Here is a 20,731-nt window from a genome sequence, read left to right on the forward strand (position 1 = left end):
GTTTGTGGGACATTGCTGTGTGCAATTGGCTGCCATGTTTGCCTGGAAAATACATAGTCACTCCACTTCACTTCACAGTATTCCCTATGAAGCGCTTTGAGACGCTTTCTGTAATAATCATCCTTGCATTTGATAAAACGCCTTATCAGGTCTTCGAGACGTCTCAAGGGGAGGAAGGGGAGACTGGGGACGTCTGTGACCTGAGATGCCAATCACAATGTTTCCAATGGGACCTCTCGGGCTCCAAGTTCGGCTGATGTTTAGCAAATCGCTGAGCGTTCAAGCGAGGAATCAGCTGTGATCTCTCTCTCTCTCTGGTAATGAGTGGCACAGGCTGTACCTGGCGAGACCAGATCTTATCAGCGCGGCTCCCAGTGCCTGTGAGACTCTCAGCACTGCTCTGAGACACACCCTTCTCTGTGTGTGTGAAAGCAGTGGCTGTGTGTACTCAGGTGTGTCTCTTGCATTTGATCTTGTACCTTATCACGTCGCTGAGACAACAACAATAACAACTTGCATTTGTATAGCGCCCTTCACGCCGGGCGGCGTCTCAGAGCGCTTAACAACGGTGGAGCCCGAGACCAAGCCAAGGGGAGGGGAAGGTGACCGTAGGGGCTGTCGAAGAGGAAGATTGTCAGGCGCGACCTAAAGGTGGGGAAGGAGGGGGCGAGACGAAGGGGTTGAGGGAGGAAATTCCAAAGTTTCGGGGCACGGCGGCTGGGCAACAACAACAACAAATGTCCTTTGGTACCCCACACCTCGATTTATAAAGCCAAAAGATTTTATCTGCTTTTTTGACAGCTTTGTCAACTTTAAGCGCTTTGGGACGTCCTCCCGATGTGAAAAGCGCTATATCAAATGCAAGGATTAGTTAACTTGTCCAAACCACTCTCTGACGACTGCACACAGACGCTGATCTGATTAAAGGTTTATTGTATTTTATGTTCACCGGAAACGTTACATTTAAAAGTTAGCCGTGGAGCCGTGCGTGCAGCAGGATTTCTTTCCCCATCAATTCCCCGCGATGCTCATTATGAACAACAAGTACCAGGTGATTACCAGAGACACATTAAATTACTGAGCAATTACGGTGCTGCGCCAAGTCTCTCTGTACAGCTTCCCTCTCTTCATAACATCCACAGCTCCAGCCCACTCAGGTTAGTTATACGACCACAAACCACCCAGATCCCGTGATTAGAGACGATTTAAAGATTAAAGCGAAGGAAATTCGGGCAAATCTAGTCGCATTCATTGGAAATAATCTGCAATGTCAAAAGTGATGGAGCCTTCAACCAAACTAGCTCGGCAATGAACTACGGTCACTAACTCGAGACAGATACACACACCACTGGTCTCCGCATTCATACACACGCTGGTCTAAACCTTCCCAAAGAGCTTCATAGACACTTTCATATATACCTTATACACCATGATACGCAGCGCATATAGCATATAGCCTGATAGCACAGACAGATAGACACAGACCTGGCAGAGAACTACAGGAGGAAGGCGGGTGGGAGTTGACGCATGTCCTGCTGCCACTCAGTGCACATGGTGACCTGGTGATTTGTGGTTGGTGGGCCTGTGCCTCGGGCCGTGCGGCCTGGTGCCCGGGCTCAGGCCGCGTTTCCTGCCGTCGGCCTGTGGCTGGACCGCCCGCCCTGTCCTGGTCCAGTCTCCGGCCGCTCTGCTCTCTCCTGTCGTCAAGTCCCTGGAGTTGCTCGGGGCAGGTTTGTCATTCCTGTCCTCCACCCTGCAACGCAAGAATAAGACACGGATAAGATTCCTTTCCTCGTGTCCGATATAAGATTTTTATTAGCCGTCCGTTGTCCTTCATAGAGCTTTGCTCTCTGGAGGTGAGGCACCTGATCACATCCTCTGGACGTAATGCTTGAGAGGGGACCTGATGCAGGTTAGATTAGACAATAAAAGCGCTTGATAAGGTGAAGGTTGATTGTCGGCCAGGACACGGGGACAGAGAAACTCCCTTCTCTTTGTGGGCAGTGCCACGGCACCTTTAACGTCCACTCACACATCTCACCAAATATACCAACTGTTGTCCAGTCCGACCTTCTCCCCCCAGGTCCCAGCTCGAGGCCACAGCAGCCGGGGCAGCCTCCGCTCCAGGTGAAGTGTTGACGCGATGACCTGTGAGGAAAAGAAGCCAGATCAGGGGAGTTCCAGAGGGTGGGGCCCACCAAGGTGGAGCGGGCAGGGTGGGGGATGCTGAGCAGGCCGGTGCTGGTCGAGCAGACGGAGGGGACAGGTTGGTAGGGTTTTAGGAGGTCACATAGATAGGGAGGGGCAAGACCGTGAAGGGATTTAAAGGCCAGGATTTGAGGAGACAGAACGAGCGGCAGGTACCTGCGCCCGGTAGATTCTGTTGCGGTTCGGGACCACTCGGCGTAGGGTCCCCGCGATCAGGTTGATGAGGAGAATGGCCATCATTTGGAAGGTCATCATGATGTAGGCCACGTACAGCACCTTGATCATGTAGGGTGTGTAGACCTCGTAGTTGAGCGGGATGTCCAGCAACCCGAAGAACAGCATGAACATCAGGAACATCTCGTTCTTGAAGCCGTCGAAATACACCCACTTTTTGGGGTCAAGCTCTTGGAATATCACGTACAGGCCTGGAACCAGGACGCAGACGCAGCCCTTTACAATTTATTTATTTGGTCGGCCGGATGTCTGGCACTCGGGGAAAACCATCACCGTTGCTTAAGAGTCTCCAAACCCCCCACCCCCACACACACACACACGGAAATCCCAGAGATAGATTGTTGGAATGGAATGCGCTCTCTCTCTCTCTCTCTGGAGGGACACATCCTGCTTACCTACATCACGCACACACCGACGTCTCAGGCACACACTGAAGGATTGGGGCCGGGGGGACGGGGGGGGGGGAGTGAACGGAGGGATTAACAATGGGCACCTGTTGTGAATCCCACAATGATTATTAACATCAGGAAGAGATACGGCATCAAATTCTCCAGAACAATCTGAGGAAAGAGGAACAAGAGCCAATGTCAGCATTAGACCAACTGCAGCCAACAATGTGCGGGGGGAGGGGGAGTGGGGGGGAGCGGGTGCAGTGGCCGAAAGTGGAGGGGAACTAACAGCGTAGAGGGAGCTTTACTCTGTCTCTAACCCGTGTGGACGGACAGCGTAGAGGCAGAATCGATGATGGCTTTAAAGAAGGGAATTGGACAAATATCAGAAAGGGAGAAATATAAAACATGTCAGTGGGGGGAGAGAGCGGACGGAGATCGGTGAGGGAGAGCCGGCATAGACGCGAAGGGCTGAATGGCCTCGTGCTGTGCTGTCCATGCCCCTGGTTGTCTGATGGGATTGTGTGCGGCTGGAAGGCTGCAGTGTAACAGTGCAGTTGGCACGGACTGGGATGGCTCACCTTGTGGATGAGGATGGAGAAGGTGCCGAGAGTCTGGAATCCGCGGGCAAAGTGGATGAAGTTGCACCAGGCCAGGACCATAGCCAGGGACATGAAGATCCCCTCGGACCCCGCACTGCTCAGCCTGAGCACGAGGATCAACAGCACCAGACACGCATAGCAAATACTGTCCCCGGTGGAGTTCAGATCAGGGACACGGTAAAGCAGGAGGGGAACTCGTCAACCAGTGACTGAACCGTCGCCGCCAATAACAACAACAACTTGTATAGCTCCCTTCGCGCGAGGCAGTGTCGCCGAGCGCTTAACAGCAGCGGAGCCTGACGCCAAACAAATACTCTCGAAGAATTCCCGCCACTGATACAGCACTCGAACCTCTCAAAGCACTTCGCAGAGATAGAGAGCTGTGGGCACACTGCGCCAGATAATTTGCACACAGCAGCGTCCCACAAACAGCCAAGAAGTGAGCGGCCAATTTTATTTGAAAAATGAAATGAAAACCCACGTACAAGAAATAAAATCTTACTTTTATGTATATAATAATAATAATAATCCTTGCATTTGACACAGCGCCTCATCACGTCTCCGAGATGTCTCAAAGCGCTTCACTGAATGCACTGTAAAGTGAATTGACTGTATTTTGTGGGCGAAACGCAAGGGATACCTCGAATATTACTCACTTTATAGCGTGGAAGGGTCCTCCGTAGACAGTTTTCCCAAAGTAACCGGACACTCCATACCGTACCATGTCAGAAATCTAGGCAGGAAAACAATACACGGCTCAACACAGAGAGAGAGCAAAGCTCAAATGCTGAACAAAACATAATAATAACAACAATCCTCGCATTTGATATAGCGCCTCATCACTCTTCACAGAAAATGCTGAAAAGTGGATTGACTGTACGATTGTGGGCAAAATGCAGCAGCCGATCGACCTGAATGAGTAATGCTCCTCGATGCTCTGGTATTGGTAATCGGTGAGTGGCCCACAGGTCTCTTCGGTCCCGTTAGGAGGAGCATCCCAGCCCCTTAGACATCACTCAACCGCCACGTGCCTGGCAGCCATTTAGCAGCCGACTCTCCAGTCTGGGTTTGGAGACTCTTTAGTGTTCTAGCGAGGAATCTCCGTGTGTCAGGCACCCGCTGACCTGGCAGGTACACACACACACACGCACACACACACACGCGCGCGCGCGCGGCAGTGTAACCAGAGCCAGGTCCTCACCTCTATGAAGAGGATGGCAATGGCTCCAAAAACGCTGATGAGCTCTCCCACCAAGCGGACCTGGTCTTTGGTTGAGACGTAGCAGAGCTGGAACATAGTCACAGGCACAGGGTTGTTGGCGGTAATGATAATGATGATAATAATAATAATCCTTGCACTTGGTATAGTGCCTTATCATGTCCTTAAGATGTCTCAAAGCGCCTCACAGGACATACTGTAAAGTGTAGTGACTGTGTATTTTGTGAGCGCAACGCAGCAGCTAGCTACTTACAAAGAGCCACGGAGTAAGTGACCAATTTAATCGGGGTGACTGTCAGCCAGGACACCGGGAGAGAGAAACCCCTTCCTCTTTTCGAATAGCGCCGCGGGATCTTTAACCTCGCGCTTTCCGTTATCTTTCCCCTCCCCCAACCCCACCTCCATTCGGCTCCCACCCCCGGTCTGGGTGCTTGTCCTCCTGAAGTGAAAGGCTCTGGACGGGTGTAAGATGTATCATGTTGCATTGCATTGTACTGTCTGGTGTTGGCCGCTGATGGCTATTCTGGTGCTGACCTTCAAAGGAGCCTCCACCAATAGCTGTGTGTCTTCGGGATCGGTGACCACCTCTGGCCGTGGGATGAGGGGCCGGAAGGTGCAGCAGAGGGTGAAGATGATGATGTAGAGCAGGTACAAGACACTCAGACAGCGGAAGTAATACTTCCCGTACCTGTTCCACTTGAAACTAACCAACTCCTTGATCGGGTGAAGGTCCAGGATTTTCAGAGCCTGAGACCCAGCAGATATAATAATAATAATCATTATGATAATAATAATTATAATAATAAAAATGAATATTGGCAATACTGATACAAATAATAACAATGATAATGTAATAACAATCCTTTCATTTGATACTGTGTCTCAACAGTTTGTCGAGAATGTCTCAAAGCACATCACAGGACTGTTAGGTGTAGTGACTGTGTATTTTGTGGGCAAAGGAGGGGGCCAATGTGCACATGGCAATGTCCCGTAAACAGCCATGAAGTGATTGAACAATGTTATCCGGGGGATTGTCAGACACAGAGAGAGAAACTCCCTTGTCTTTTAGAATAGCGCCACCTGAACAGGGACCTTTGCACCTCTTACTCCGCTGTTACTCTGAACTCACACTGGATGTTTGCCAGGTCAGCGTCTCTGTCCGACATTCCCCTCTCACCTCAATCTCTTTACTGAACACAACCAGGTCCAGGACCGAGCAGTTGTCGTCCCAGGAGTCAATGCCGGAGATATCGTAGAAGGTAGTGGAGACGGATTGGAAAAACCATTGAAGACGACGTTCTCTCTTTCTCAACAAATGCTGAAACAACTGCAAGGAAAGAGCAGCAGCTCAAGTGGCCTGACCGTCCCCGAGCCCAGCGGAGTGCCAGCCAGGCCCTGCTCCAGCTCAAACCCCCACTGCTGGTTATGTGTCTAGATACTGGTTATTGTATGTGGGGAGTAGGGCAGGGACTCTGACATGGAAGTTAATGTGTGTGTTTGTGGTGAGATATGGTGCATTGCTTACAGTAATGCATCTTGCCTTCCAAGAGAGTCAGGAACTCTCCTCAAAGCCCTTCATGGGATTGTGAACCATATTGGTTAGAAGCTCATGATATTGCATAGACCACATGAGGGTTAGATTAGTTAGTCGGACGGTCAGTCGGTCAGTCAATTAGTTAGTGATAGAGTTGGTGGCTTCTGTGAGTGAACTGTACATGTTCTATGATTCGCTGTGGTTCTGGGTGTGTGGGGAGCTGTGTGTTGGATGGGTTACATGGTCTGGCTAGTGGGCACGACTGTCCTGTGGGAAGCACTGAGTTAGCCTGGGTCTGTGTCCTGTCCTGTGTAATGACGGAGTTGTTGTGGGAGCTCTGTCAGGTTCAGGTCACAGTGTTGTGTGGCTGCTGCGGGGGCCACAACACCCACCCTGTGAGCAGCTCAGGGTGAGGAGCTTTCATTCCCACCTGCACGTTGCCCTCCTGGGCTGCCAGTTTGAAGGGAGTCAGCCCAGCCTGGTTTGTCATCGTTTCCACTGTGGCCCCGTCTTTTGGTTCGAGGGAAAGAATCAAATCAAACATCTCCGTGACTTTCGTCTGGGTCTGGAGTACCAGGTGGTGGAGAACAGTGTTACCTGCAAGATGGCCAGAAGGAGTGACCCAACACAGTGTCAGACGGTCTGAGACTCAGCGTCAGTTAGACTGCTCCAGAGAACATCCTGTGCCCAGTGCCACAGAAGGAACTTGTTTAAGGAATTCTGTACACTTTACCCTCGGTGAACAGGACACCCACATGACTTACCCAGGGAATCCTGTGCTTTGATATCTGCTCCGTTCTCTATCAGGATCCTGACGATCCCCTCGTTGCCAACACACGCGGCGAAGGACAGCACGTGCTCACCTGAGAGAGAGAGAGAGGGAGAGAGAGAGACAGACAGACAGACAAATTAAAAGCTGCAAATAGAAACAAATAAATCTCTCTCTCCAAAAGGAAGCAGTGACATTGAGGTCTATGGGGAGTCACTAAAATCTTTTCTGCTATAATTTTAGATCAGAAAATTCCATATAAAGTATCTTAAAGATTTACTATTTGGAAGGAGGAAAACCGGTCTCTTTGGGGCTGAGCTGATTCCAAGTTAACACAGCTGGAGATGGAAGATGGGAATCGAGCCCACCCTCTGTGCCGGTCTCTAGTCCGGTTCCTGAGCCCGGCGGGTCCACAATATTCCAGGGCACTCACTGCTGATGACAGCACAGCCCGGCCTGGCTCTTCGGAAGGTCCCTGGAAGGGCCGACCAGTCACTGGGGGCAGGTACTCAGCTCCCACAAGATAAATCCCAGATAACATCCAAATTGTGCGCAAACCATTTTCATCATTAATTCAATAATAAAGACAACGTTTCCTCACAGTTTCTATTTTCCCGTTCCCGTTGAGCGCATTCACAAGGTCCCCAGCTCCAGATGTTTCTTTCCCGTCCCTGGTTCATTCTTCGTTGCTCACACCTCCTTTACCAACACACCACCCGGCCACCGACCTCGGTAACGCTACATACGGTACCCAACAACACCCGTTCTTACCAAAGTGAAAGAGTTTCTTCGCATTCCTTCTGAAGAAGGTCCCAGTCGCTCGCGCAGTCACCACGTCTGCTCCTCGCCCGATCAGTTCTCTGACCAAACTCACGTTCTCATTTGCCACCGCGATGTGAAGTGCCGTTTCCCCTGATAAACAACCAAACGACAAGGTCACAGCCTGTGGACAATAACAACAGTCCTTGCATTTGATGTGGCGCTTTATCACGCGGCAGTCAGTCCTATACCTTCATACATCTGGGAGGTGACCGGCACGTTGATGAGCTCTGGAGCGGCTTCGAGAAGTTCCGTTGCCACTTCACAATTGTTGTAGAGCACAGCGACGTGTAAGGCCGTCTCCCCCATCACTCCTACAGAGAGAGGAACAGGCAACCTGTTACATTCCTTTCAACCGCTCGGTTACCGCTGACTTGCTGACGGAGTCCCTGTAGGGTAATGGTTAACGTGCTCGCCTCGCAAGGTTCAATTTCCAGGCGGGGAGAAACCACAGGTAGTCACCAAATCTCAGGCTTTATAGACAAGAGGACTGACTATAAGAGCGAGTAGGTAATACTGGGTATTAGAGATTAAATATTGAACTTGACTTCAATATTTGAAGTTGCAGTTGGAGTCTTGAGTTTGGTTTTGAGCCCATGACACATCGACACGAGAGTCCTGGAGAGGACCCAGCGGAGTTGACGAGGCTCATATCAGGGAAGATACTTTATCGCTATGGAAAGAGGCCTGAAAAGTTGGGAATGTTTGGATGTAGCTGAGAGGTTCAAAAGAAGTTTTCAAAAGTCACGAGTATCTTTAATAGGGAAAGAGATTAACCTCTGTGATCGATGAGGAGGGAGCAGGGAATGGGATTAGAGTAGACAGCTACAGTGGGGGAGCGAGCACCAGCACAGATGTGGTGGGTGGATCGAGCAGGTTTGACCAGTTCCAAGTTCCCTCATCTTCTCTTTCACCACTTTGTCTCTAATGTGATAACTTTCCCATGACATGACTTATCGCTCCTCATCGGGCTGAGCTGGGGTTTTTTTGCCTTGTTTTAACAATCCTGTACAAACAGTCCTACATTAGCAATTAGCTTCCTGGCTCTGACATTTGCAGTGAAACCCGTCAAGAGTAGGAATGACTCAGGGTCGTTATGTTGCAGGAATGACACGGTTTGGGGAGATGCTTCCCTGTTATTTCTGAGCTGCCGGTCAATCTTAAAACATTTATCAAGTTAGGTCCGCTAGGCTGACACTCCATTACAGTCACACTCACACACTCTGATTACAAAGGTCAACAATATATTCCTTCATTGCATTTGATATAGTGCTTCTCATGTCTTCCGGACGTCTCAAAGCGCTTCACAGAATATACTGTAAAGTGAATTGACTGTTACGTTTTATGGGCGAAACGCGGCAGCCAATTGCATCTCTCACCTTTTTCAAAGAGATCAACTGTGGGACATTCAAGGAGCGTTTTAACAGCGTCCACATCATTCTCTCTGGCAGCCAAAAAGAGAGGCGTCTCACTGATCCTATGGGGAGAGGCCAGCGGTAAGAACAGCAAAGAGCAGCCATCAGCAGCCAGACCATCAGTACAACAATTTACATCGATACCCTCCTGTGTTGCATTGTCAGAGGTGCTGTCCTTCAGTTGAAATCCTGGGCTGTCAAACCCCCAGAAAAAGATGGAAGAACAAATCATCATCTGCTTCCCGTCGGCTTCTCATTATAGACTTTGCAGGTTTGGGATCGGGATGCCATCCGATATTCGGGAGTCCCGAGACACAATTACCCCTTTAAATTAGACATTAAACCGAGGTCCCGTCTGCCCATTCAGGTGGACGGTAAAGATCCTGTGGCGCTATTCAAAGAGGGAAGAGAGTTTCTCCCTCCCAGAGTCATAGCCACTTTCTGAAGGAGATTGATGTTTTGTTCACCAGGTATTAGTTTGTCAAGTCTTAACAGCCCGTTTCACCAACGATTATAGGAACTATGTTTGTTTTACATTGCCACATACATCCACATTCTCCCTCTTGTTGATCAATATATTTCCTGAATTTCTCCAGTTCCTTGTTTCACATCGTAATCACTTGGGATGAGAGCCACATCGATAACACCACATATGCAATCGATTTGATTCTTTATGATACCTGGCCTGTTACAGCTGATTGTTGCTATAATTATGATTATTATTGCAGTTCCCATATTATTATGTCGGAATATTGGGAAATAGCAGCGACTGCCAAACACCGAAGGGAAGATGTGATTCCGAGTCCAGGGAGCGCAGACCGGCAATCGCTGGGGAGATCAAGAGTAAAGCTGCTGTGAACTCACCTCTGGTTCTGCAGCAAGTGAAGCTTATCAATTCTATCCTGTAGCTCTTTCCCGGGCTGTAATCTGCAGCTCAGCTCCCTGGCAAACCTGGACAGGATCTCTCTCCCTCTCCCGGACAGGAATCCCGGCATTCCGCTCCCAGGGAAAATAAAACGTGTATCCTTCGGGAATCCTTTTCACTCTTTGATCAGGAACCAGGGAGCCAGGTAATCAGAGGCACCAACCATCCCCTCCCACACTCCCTCCTCCCCACGGACATGCCCCCTCACCCCCACACTGCTGCTCCTCCCTCTACACTGCCACACCTCCTCCCCCCCATCCCCGCCCCACACCGAGAAATCTTTGCCAGAGTGTAAAGACCCGCCAGGTATCAAAGAGTTAACGGAGGCCAGTGGGTGCCTGAGTCCCGACTGCTCGGCACAATCCCAATCCGGAGACGGGAATGAGCTCTGCTGGAGAGGCAGTGCCAGGCGTCCCTGCGTCCTGTCTCAGCGTGAGAGCGACGCTGGGACCAGACAAGCCAGTGAACAATGTGACACACAGCGAGTGACCGAGTGGCACACACGCCCAGACATGGTGGCGCGGCACAGACGGGCGAGCGAGGCAGCTCAGTGACCACAATAACAATAATAATTATAATAACCACCAGAGGCTGAGAGCAACCGTCACACTCACTGCCAGGAAACACACTCATGCAGCAAATCTGAGAAAGGTTTACACTCTGCAGATCATTTTTCCATTTTATTTCGTTTCAGCCTGGCTCAGGCGGCAGCACTCTCGCCTCTGAGACAGAAGGACATGGGGTTCGAGCACAGAAACAAAGTCCGTTCGGCCCCACTCGTCCAGGCTGGGGTCAGACGGACAGCGGCGGTGGTCTGCGCAGGTCCGTGCTGCTTGGTGACGTGGAGACTTCCTCGAGCTCTCGTTCCCCGATAAAAGGCAAAATCCAACCCCGAAAGAAGCCGACGGTACGTATCGCGTGTCACCGACAGTCCCGTTGAACACAGCGAGAATCGTTAACTAGTGATCTGATCTCCCAAGGGTCTGCAAGGCCCCAGTTAATGCTCCCCCCGGGACCGGGGGCCTGGGTCGTCCTGTTCCAGCGACGATGTTATCAAACTTCATGAGTCCAGTCCGAGGTTGCTGTCGCGCGGGTGCAATGAGGGTGGGAAAGGCTTCAACACCCGATTATCTTCTCTGAGGACCTGTTTGCCACCCCAGTGAGCACCTCAGTGTGACGCTCGGACCACAGACCAACATCGTCGCCTGCTGACAGACCGGGGGCATTGCATGTACTGCCATCTCTTCCCCTGTTCTCCTCCTCCCTCCGCCCCACATGCGACTCAAATCCCCGTGTACACAGAGCGAAGTGTTAAAGGAGGTTAAACGCCGCAATAACAACAGGTAAAATTAGGCACAAGTGTTCAGACTGAAACCATTAACCCTGGATTAACTTTACATTCAGTTGCCAAAGGTATGGTTGCAAAAAAAAACTCTTGCTTGCCCCCCCNCCCACCAACCGCACCTCCTCACCACAAACGCTCAACTCTCCCTCGATACCTCCATCCGTCTCCAACCCATCACCAAATACCCAACCCCCACACACGCCCGCCCGCCCACCCACCCACCAGCCCACATGCCCCAATCCTTTATCCAGGCCTCACTTCAGCTGGGTGAGTGACACTGTGACTCTGTCACCCACCCACAAGGCAGGGTACAGGGGCTCCACAAACACCGAGTCAAACCTGTGGATCAGGGTCATGGTGTCGGTGACGCCATAGAAGGAGACGGTGCCTGCAGTGCAGTCCAGGAACACACCGACACGCCCATACTCGGCCGGGCTCAGTTTGGTTTCATGGCCGTTGTGCCAGGCAGAGTAACTCTGGCTAAACAGCTGCACGGCCCAGGATGCCCCGTTCTTCCCGATCCGGGATTCCTCCTTCCGTTCGATCGTCTTGTAAGCGACCCCCACGAACACCCACTGATCGCTGAGCTTCATCTCCCAGTAATGCTGGCCCTGAGCAAAGCCCTGTGAGCACAGCACCTGCCACTCGCTCTCAAAGCGCTCTGGGTGGGCAGGGCACTGCTGCTTTTCCTTGTGCGAGACCTTCCGCCCGGCCTTGGACACAGTGAGGGATTGGTGAGCAGTGTTGGCATCAAAGGTGAGCTGGCTGTAACCTGCAGGACACACCACAGATTATTACAGGACGGAAGGGAACTAGTGCCAGTGACGTTAAACTTATACAGTGACATCCCCCCACCACCCCTAACCCGGAGGAGAACTCCTGTAGCTCAGTGGTTAGAGCACTCGCCTTGCAAGCCAAGAGGACATGGGGTGGATTGCCGGGCAGGGCAAAACATTTGGCAAGTTGTCCTTACTCCACGCATCACTGAGTACATGTGTCACTGCCAATGACAACGGGTTCAGGCTGGGCCGCGATGCCCCGATCTCAGCTCTCGCTGCATTTGTAAGACAAGAATTTCAACTTACTGTGCAGGAACTTGCCCCTGATCTGCAGGTCGATGGGCAGAGACCGGTTTGGCCCAGCCTCACACCTCTCAGCCACCTCCGGACCTGAGAAAGTGAATTACATTGAAGAGGGTCACAATTGTGTATAATACAATTCTGTTCCCAGTTTTATGTAAAACAAATACTTTTGATGAGCAATGTTATAAAACCGCACAGCTTGCCATTGAGAGCACTGCCTGGCAAGCTTTACCGCTGCTTGTCCAGCTCGGACCATCCTATTCATTAGGGCTTTGCTTGCAGGGTTAACAGGAGCGGAGTGGGATGACTCCTTGTCCCAGTGACTGGTCTGCCCTTCCAGATCCTGTGGGTGAGTCAGGCTGGGCTGTGGTGTCATCAGTGGTGCCCTGCAATACCACGGACCCGTCTGGCTCAGGAACCGGACTAGAGACCATTGTAGAGGGTGGGCTCAGTTTCTCAGCTCAACTCTGTTTAGTCTCTCTCTCTGGTGTGTGATGGCCTTTCTGCTCTGGGCTGTGTTGGGGTCAGTTGTAGGGAGTTGGTGTCTAGTTGTGCCGGAGACTGAGATGAAAACCCACGTGACAGCTCAACGACACGGGAGCACCAGGGATCGGCATGTGGGGGTCTGGCAGAACCTCACCAGGAATCTCCTCTGCCCGCTCCATTTGCCGGGACACTCCCTGCAGGTCTTTGTGGATCAGTTTGGAAATTGCCTCAAGTGCCTTCGTCACGCCTCCTAGCGTGGTGTCCAGGGCGAAGTCACAGGGCACCCACACGGGCTCCTCACCCATCGCTTTCCACGTGTTTGTTTCCTGAGAGAACTGAGGCCGGGGGTAGCATATCAAGACACACGCACACACAGCAGAGAACACATAACATGATACAGTACAACATCACGTAGGGCTTCTGAGTCTCAGCGTGTCTTCACTGAAATGTGACTTGGGTGCATGGATGACTGAGGGGAGTTTCCCTGTATTGCGGGCCCTTGGCTCTTGCCAGCCTGCGCTTAATATTTTCCGGAATTAGGGAAGCAGGAGGGGTCCCTCCGGAGAGGGGGAGAGCGCGCATTCCATTCCAACAAACCCCGGGTATGTCCGTGTGTAGGTGCGATGCACGGACTCTTCGGAGCACGGCGGTGGGTTTCCACACGTGTCAGACGGACCGAAGCAACAGTACGGTAATTGAACCTGAATAGTTTTAATGGTGTGACCGACCCAGCGTCGGCGTGATCGCCCGGTCACCTGTATGATCTGCAGGGCGTCACTGCACCTCAGGGTGGCTTCGAGCTGCTGTTTGCTGCGGCTCAGCCCGGCTTGCCGCTCCTCCAGCTTCTGCAAGACGCCGTCCGCCTGGCTCAGCGCCATCCGTTCCTCGCGCTCTATCAGCACCGTCACCTCTGCCCCAGCCTCCACCAGCGCCCGAGCCAGCACCCCCAGCTTGTTCACGTAGTTCGTCTTGGCCTGAGAGGCCGAGCCCTGAGGGGTAAACCCCGAGAGAACAGCGACGGTCAACAATGCTCATACCTCCCTGCTATAATAATAATAATAATCCTTGCATTTGACACGGCGCCTCATCACGTCTTCCGAGACGTCTCAAAGCGCTTCACGGGATACACCGTACAGTGAACGGACTGCGTATTGTGTGGACGAAAGATATTTGCCAGCAACGCTGGGCGCGACGCTTGGCTCCCCTCCCCGCGCCCCCTGGCCTCCCCTTCCCAAACCCGCAACGGCTCACCTTGACGGCTTCGACCCGCTCTTTAATCTCTCCGATCGTCCTGTCGGTGCTCTTCAGCTGTCGCTCCATCTCCTCGTATCTCGCGATGAGTTTCTTCTATTTTTCACGACACGGAAACGGTGTCAGTGAAACCAAACAGCCGAGCGCCGCTTAATAAGAATCACAACCATAATCCTTCCTCCTCGCTGCTTGTGCTACTTGAAAAGAGCGTCCGACAAACTGCCGTGGATTGAGTGACCAAATTATCATTATTATTAATATTATTATTGTTTCGTAGTTTTTTTTTGGTTAAGACACTATTTACTCCTGGAAAGCCATCCGCCAGTCGTCTCAACGACTGGGGGCCACTACTCACTGCTGGACACGCAGAGGCACGTGGAGCAAAGGAAACTTGCCTCCCGCTTCGCCCGGCCCGAGAGACGAACCCGCCCGCGGGGCGAGCGAGCGAGGGGGGTGCCCTGTGTCAGAAACGCCCGCCGGCCCCGCGATCAGCATTCCTGCGTCTCCCCCGTCCAGAGGCATAACAAAACATTGACGGGTTATGTGGGGGGGTGGCGGGGAGCGGGGTGGGGCCAGTTGAAATGGAGGGAGGGCAGAGCGGGTGGGGGGGGGGGGGCCGGGTGCGGCCCGCGGGCCGCCAGTTGGGCCACCCTGAATTATTATCATCGTCAGTACACGGTGGTGGGGGGAGTGTGTACCTCCTGCAGTGTCTTCTCCTCCCCCAGGATGGCCAGGTCGTGCCCCCGGTGCTGGGTGGCGGCACAGGCCGAGCACACGCCGAGCCGGTGGTCCCTGCAGTACAGATCCAGGGCGGCGCCGTGCGCGGGGCAGCGGGGGCCCGGCTCCGGGCCCAACTCCAGGCCCAGGCCCAGGCCCAGGCCCGGCTCCAGGCCCAGGCCCGGCTCCAGGCCCAGGCCCGGCTCCAGGCCCAGGCCCGGCTCCAGGCCCAGGCCCGGGCCCGGCCTCCCGCCGCGCCGCCGCCATCCCTCCACCACCTCATGCAGAGTGACGTTCCGGCTGAGCGGCAGCGGCCCCGCGGGGAAGGCGCGGCGGCAGGTGGGGCAGTGCAGGCAGCCGCCGGTCCGCTGCCGGTCGAAGGCGTCGTGGATGCACCGAGTGCAGAAGCTGTGGCCGCACGGCACCGTCACCGGCTCCCGGAACAGCTCCAGGCAAATGGCGCACGTCAGCCGCTCCTCCATCGCCGCTCCTCCATCGCCGCGCCCGGCGGGCGGGTCTGTGCGGGTGACACGCCCCCCGTTGGGCGGGTTTGTGCGGGTGACACGCCCCCATTGGGCGGGTCTGTGAGGGTGACACGCCCCCGTTGGGCGGTTTTGTGCGGGCGACACGCCCACCGTTGGGCGGGTTACACGCCCCATCGGGTGATTTTGTTTCACGCCGCCCCGCCGCCCGTTGGGCGGGTTTGGACGGGTTTCACGCCCCCATTGGGCGTGTTGGTGCTGCACTGGTGACTGTGTGTTTTTGTAGGTGAACCAGAAACCCAATGTGCACACAGCGATGTTTACAAACAGCCACCGAGGCAAACAGCCACTTTTATTTTGCGGGGATCTGTTCGCCCGGACAGCGCGAGAGAGAAACTCCTTCCTGTATTCCAATAGCGCCATTAATGCACTTCACAGCGTATCCCGGGAAGCGCTTCGAGACGTCTCAAAGACGGGATAAGGCGCTGTAACAAGCAATATATTATTATTATTATTATTTCATCTTGAACCTCCGACTGTACAGGCAGATGGGACATCAGGTTAATCTCTCATCCAAAGGATGGCACTTCCGAGAAAACTACCCCTGCCCCCCACTCCCCAGCACTGTGCCACAACAACAACAACAACAACAAAATTACAAAACTTGGTGATGCTGGAGTGTCAAAGTCCAGGTGCGATGCTCGGACCCGCAGTGTTCTGACTCCGCAGGGAGAGTGCTCCGCGGAGCCAGGCTGACACACAATTCCTCAGTGTATTGAGGGATGGGTTTGAAACCCTAAAGAAAAATTCAGTGCTCTTTTGTCACCCAATCCACAGTCAGGACCAACACACACAGGAGACAGAGCGCAAGTTATCTCATGGGCACATTCCCATCCTCTCCAGGCCATAATCCCAACGTATTATAAAAATATTTATTTTTGTTCAATTGCAGGAGGTTTTGAGAAGGTCATATCAAACGTCACTGAAGGAGCAGACCTGACCTCGGGCCTCAGCCTCTGCCATGAGAGTCGGGGTCGGAGCGGAAGCTGTTGTGGGATCAGTAGATACCATAGGTGGGCTCGTGGGTGTCCCTGTACCTGTCCAGGTAGCGCAGGGGCTGAGCGTGTGGGTACTTCCTCTGAGGTGGGTGGTAAACTGGAGGGAAATCATACTCAAAGATAGGCTCCTTCATATCTGTCAGGAAACACAAGCAGTGATTTTAGTCCCTGAAAACACACCCATCCATCAAATCTCCACATCCTTTTTAGTATTTCCATGACTGTACTCAGCTCGGTCAATCCTCAACTGCAACTCTCCCAAATCTACAGTCACACACACTTTCACTGAGTCTTATTCAGCTCCACCACTTGGACTGTGGCTCCATTCACAAACACACGCCCCCCTCACACAGACATTAACAAGGTGGAAGACATGGAAGATGTAACTAACGGTGTCTTTAAACTAGAATTCAATCCTGTATTCGCAGAGACGCTTACCGAGAAGTGTATGGAACGTGTTTGTGACAGACTCGTCCCAGGGACATTGGAAGAATGCCAGTCCAGCAGGTGTCATCAAACCCTGGTGCTTCTTGTAGAAATCAAATGTCGTAAAGGTTCTCCTCTCCAGGTTATGACTGTAAATAAGGTGGGCACAGGTGAGGCACCTCCTGCATCTAGTCACACACATACACCTCTAGTTATTCGTACTAATCAAGGAAACATATACAGCTCCCTACAGCCACCCATCAGCTACACAAGCCTACCTTAGGTACAAGCACTGCTCTCTTACCATGGGGAGGGCCTACAGTCTTCCTTGAAGTCGATGCGTTCATCTTGTTTGAATAGGATGAAAATGAATCGATGGTATCCGGTTCCTTTAGCGGGGAAAGGGGGGAAATAATGGCAGATTTCATCTCCTTCCCGCACAGAATCCCCAGGAATGTTGCCTCTGTAGAAACACAGAGATGGAAACATTCAGACAAGTGACATCCTGGCTCACAGTTACTCAGCCACTGCGGGTAGTGAAAGGCTCCGGTGCAGTCAGGTAAATTAATTGCAGTGTAGTGCAGTGAGTACAGTACAGTGATGCTGAGGTCAGAAAACTGGAGAGAATACCGTTAGTTAGTCTGTTTGAAAAGAAACTCAGGGAAAAACCACACACTTACACAAGCCAATGGACGTACTCAGATTCATCCTCTTTCAGGTGGCCGTCTGTAATCAGAACAAAGAAACAGAGAATCACCATCAGACGTTCAACACAATGACAAAACCAACAGGGCAGTGGGACTGACTGAACGGCTTAACAGTGGCGGAGCCCGATGCCGAGCCAGGGGTGTACAGACCTGGATTAGTCAGGAGAAGAGTCCACAGAGACCCCGCTTCCGCTTCGAAGGACACCTCAGGAGGAGCCGCTGCCTGAGAACCACACAGACAGAACAAATGAGCTACAGTGACATACGTCTCCATCAAAACCCTTTTTATCTTACTAAGTTACAGCAGGAAGAAGATCTAACTTTTCTCACTCATCTAATGATCGCTCCTAGCTCATTCCTTGACCCTGGGGAATCATCCTTCCTGTTCTCCTTTGTCTTGTTTCTAGGACTTGCTAAGCCCCATTATGCATGGCGACCAGAATTCTATGACCAATCTAGGTGGTCAGACTAGCCTGAGAATGACGTCTGGGGATCTGAACTCCACCAATTTGGTTATCTAGCTGAACAGGAACAACAACAACAACAACAAAATTATATCTGTGTAACATCCTTCACGTCAGGAGGGAGTCCCAGGGCACTGCACGTCAATGATTTGGACTCAAGCTGATGCCTCGTGCATCCCATTGCTGTCTAGTGCAGTTGGAAGTATAAAGGGCTGTTCACACAGGCACTGCACTGGCCATTGCTGGGCTGGGAGTCCCTGGCTTGACGGGCGGGCACTATCGTACCTCTGTGGGAGTCACCACGTTCCCGTGATACACTGGCACAAGGTCCTCACTGAGTTCGTACTGAACGCGGAGCATCACACGTGGGACGAAGGTGGCGCTGCGGAAGAGATCTCTGTAAACTCCGTAGTGCTCACTCAGGGTCCTTAGGTGGTAAGGGCCGCAGGTTTTCTCCCATTCAGCTTTCACTTTATCCAGAGAAATCAGCACTGTAGAACAAAAGATTTTACCACGTGGATTAATGGAGGGAAGGCTCCTCTCTCTCTCTCTCTCTCTCCCCTCCCCACTGCGGGCTGCCTCTTGCACCTGTTTTGTGTCAACAGGCTTGATGCCTCTCCTCAGTTAGTGATGAGATCCCCTCCCACCCCCCACCCCAATCAACGTACATGTCCTGTGCCTTGCCGCGCTCTCAAGGTCACTGTTTCTGCGATTCTCCTTGATTATGTCTCTCCGTTCCTTCCATTCCTTCCTCCGTGACCCTCTGAAATGAGGCAGACCAATGTCAATCTTCTCTGTACCTGAAAAGAGAGAAATACATGGAAAATATTGATGGGCGGCGGACTGTCAGAGCAGCAAATGACTGTATAAGCTGAGTGACTGCCACAGCCAGCCGAGTCTGTCAGCTAACTCTCTCTGGGTTTGCTTCGGAATTACACTGTAGTTTACGGGGCCAATTACGATCATTTTTCATCATTTGACCCTAGGCTGGGTCACTTGCACTCACTGTATCAAGGTCAGGAGATTCTCTCTGACCTTGACACAAACTTGCACCCCAGGAAGTGAAAGATTAGTACATTTTCAACGCTCACTCCGCTTCTAAACACTCGCAAATAATAATCCTTGCATTTGACATGGCGGCTTATCACGTTTTCGAGACGTCTCAAAGCGCTTCACGGAGTATACTGTAAGCTGAACTGACCGTGTATTTTGCGGGCGAAAGGCGGCAGCCAATTGCACACAGCGGCGTCCCACAAACACTCGTGGAATGAGTGAATAAATTATTATTATTTTTGAAGGGATTATCAGTTACGTCCTCCCCCGGCTGAATCCTACTCACTTGGCTCCTGGACGTACTGCTGATACGTTCTCCACCAGGCAGTCTGCTGCCTCGCTTTCTCCGCCACCTGCAGATAGCGCTTGTAGCTGCGGTACTTCTCCAGCGAGTCCAGGTCGTTCACGTCAATCTCCTCGTTGGGCATCGGTCCCAGAGGAGGAACTCGTTCCTCAGAGAGGCCGAAACAGAGAAATGTCGAACGGCAGACTCTGCAAAGCATCCGGTTACCGGACTTTAGAAATTTACAGCGGAGAAGGGCAATCTTCCGACTCAACGGAGCCAGAGCGCTACCCCTGGGCCGGGCTGACACTAAATAATCCTCACATGTGACGTGGCACCTCATCCCTTTGCCGTCTATCCTGCGAAGCGCTTTTGAGACGCCGGGAAGACGTGAAAAGACGCTGTATCAAATGTGAGGATCATCATCATCACCATCGTGTCAAAGCGCTTCTCAGGATATATCACAGAGTGGGAGTGACTGTGTGTGTGTTTTGCGTTGAGTCACCAACTCTCCGCGGGTCGTGGCTCTATGCAGACGAATTATAATAATAATAATAATCCTTGCATTTGATATAGCGCTTTTCACGTCGGGAGGACGTCCCAAAGCGCTTCACAGAATATACTGTAAAGTGAATTGACTGTATATTTGTGGGTGAAGGCGACAGCCAATTGCGCACAGCAATGTCCCACAAACAGTCGTAGATTAAAAATGACCAATTTATTATTGTTTGGTTTTGGAGGATTATTATTAGGCTCTGTGTGGAGTAAGGAAACTTGCCCAAGGTTTCGCCCTCTGCCTGGAATTGAACTCAGGTCTCTCACTTGCACAGCGAGTGCTCTAACCACTGAGCCACAGGACTCCGTTATAGCCCATAAGCCACAGTCCGACATCAGCCCATTGTTGTATTTAACATAATTTATCATTAACAATAACATATTACACCGCATTTACAGCGCCTTATATTGTAGGTGGGTTCTAGGCCGGGAGGGGGGCGGGGGGGGGGCGGGGGGGGAGGCCTGGGTTACACACTGGGCCCTGGGTCCCCGCCCTCCCATTGGGACCCCTACCCGAGCCTGTGATGCTCCTCAGCGGCTCCCGCACCTGCGACCGCCCGACAGCGGCCCCGAGCCTGACCAGCGCCGCCATCTTGTCCCGCCGCGCGTCCTCGGCCAGTCCGCCAGTATCCCGGCAGCCCCCGCGGGGGGAGGGAGGGGTAGGGGCGCGCCTTTTCACGCCCGATCGGGGCTTCTTTCACGCCCATT

At 52.3% G+C, this 20,731-nt stretch overlaps 3 protein-coding genes across 4 annotated transcripts; all 3 read right to left on the minus strand.

The window, feature by feature from the left end:
• Positions 1-916: 916 nt before the first annotated feature.
• On the minus strand, positions 917-10,300 carry LOC103175667 (transient receptor potential cation channel subfamily V member 6). The gene is made up of 15 exons (XM_007888807.2): positions 10,054-10,300; positions 9,154-9,251; positions 7,966-8,088; positions 7,727-7,867; positions 6,951-7,049; positions 6,617-6,783; positions 5,830-5,979; positions 5,187-5,399; positions 4,635-4,721; positions 4,090-4,166; positions 3,413-3,578; positions 2,936-3,002; positions 2,365-2,633; positions 2,042-2,148; positions 917-1,753 (listed from the first exon to the last, which is right to left on the minus strand). The coding sequence occupies exons 1-15, from the start codon at positions 10,182-10,184 to the stop codon at positions 1,543-1,545; spliced, it is 2,106 nt and encodes a 701-aa protein (XP_007886998.1). The 5' UTR covers positions 10,185-10,300; the 3' UTR covers positions 917-1,542.
• A 1,390-nt stretch (positions 10,301-11,690) lies between these two features.
• On the minus strand, positions 11,691-15,154 carry LOC103175748 (tripartite motif-containing protein 16). Its single transcript, XM_007888923.2, has 6 exons — positions 14,977-15,154; positions 14,279-14,374; positions 13,783-14,016; positions 13,182-13,362; positions 12,545-12,628; positions 11,691-12,231 (listed from the first exon to the last, which is right to left on the minus strand). Exons 2-6 carry the CDS (start codon positions 14,345-14,347, stop codon positions 11,714-11,716), a joined length of 1,086 nt encoding a protein of 361 aa, XP_007887114.2. The 5' UTR covers positions 14,348-14,374; positions 14,977-15,154; the 3' UTR covers positions 11,691-11,713.
• A 640-nt stretch (positions 15,155-15,794) lies between these two features.
• On the minus strand, positions 15,795-20,653 carry mrpl38 (mitochondrial ribosomal protein L38). 2 transcript variants are annotated; one of them, XM_007888806.2, is made up of 9 exons: positions 20,571-20,653; positions 19,472-19,677; positions 18,801-18,932; positions 18,418-18,623; positions 17,819-17,891; positions 17,642-17,687; positions 17,266-17,424; positions 16,974-17,110; positions 15,795-16,671 (listed from the first exon to the last, which is right to left on the minus strand). In XM_007888806.2, the coding sequence occupies exons 2-9, from the start codon at positions 19,611-19,613 to the stop codon at positions 16,535-16,537; spliced, it is 1,032 nt and encodes a 343-aa protein (XP_007886997.2). In that variant the 5' UTR covers positions 19,614-19,677; positions 20,571-20,653; the 3' UTR covers positions 15,795-16,534. The 2 variants fall into 2 exon arrangements, with proteins under 2 accessions (XP_007886997.2, XP_007886996.2); XM_007888805.2 differs by having other exon boundaries at positions 20,537-20,653.
• Positions 20,654-20,731: the final 78 nt, after the last annotated feature.

The sequence above is a fragment of the Callorhinchus milii genome, unplaced genomic scaffold (genome assembly GCF_018977255.1).
Source record: "Callorhinchus milii isolate IMCB2004 unplaced genomic scaffold, IMCB_Cmil_1.0 Scaffold20, whole genome shotgun sequence".
Taxonomy (NCBI): domain Eukaryota; kingdom Metazoa; phylum Chordata; class Chondrichthyes; order Chimaeriformes; family Callorhinchidae; genus Callorhinchus; species Callorhinchus milii.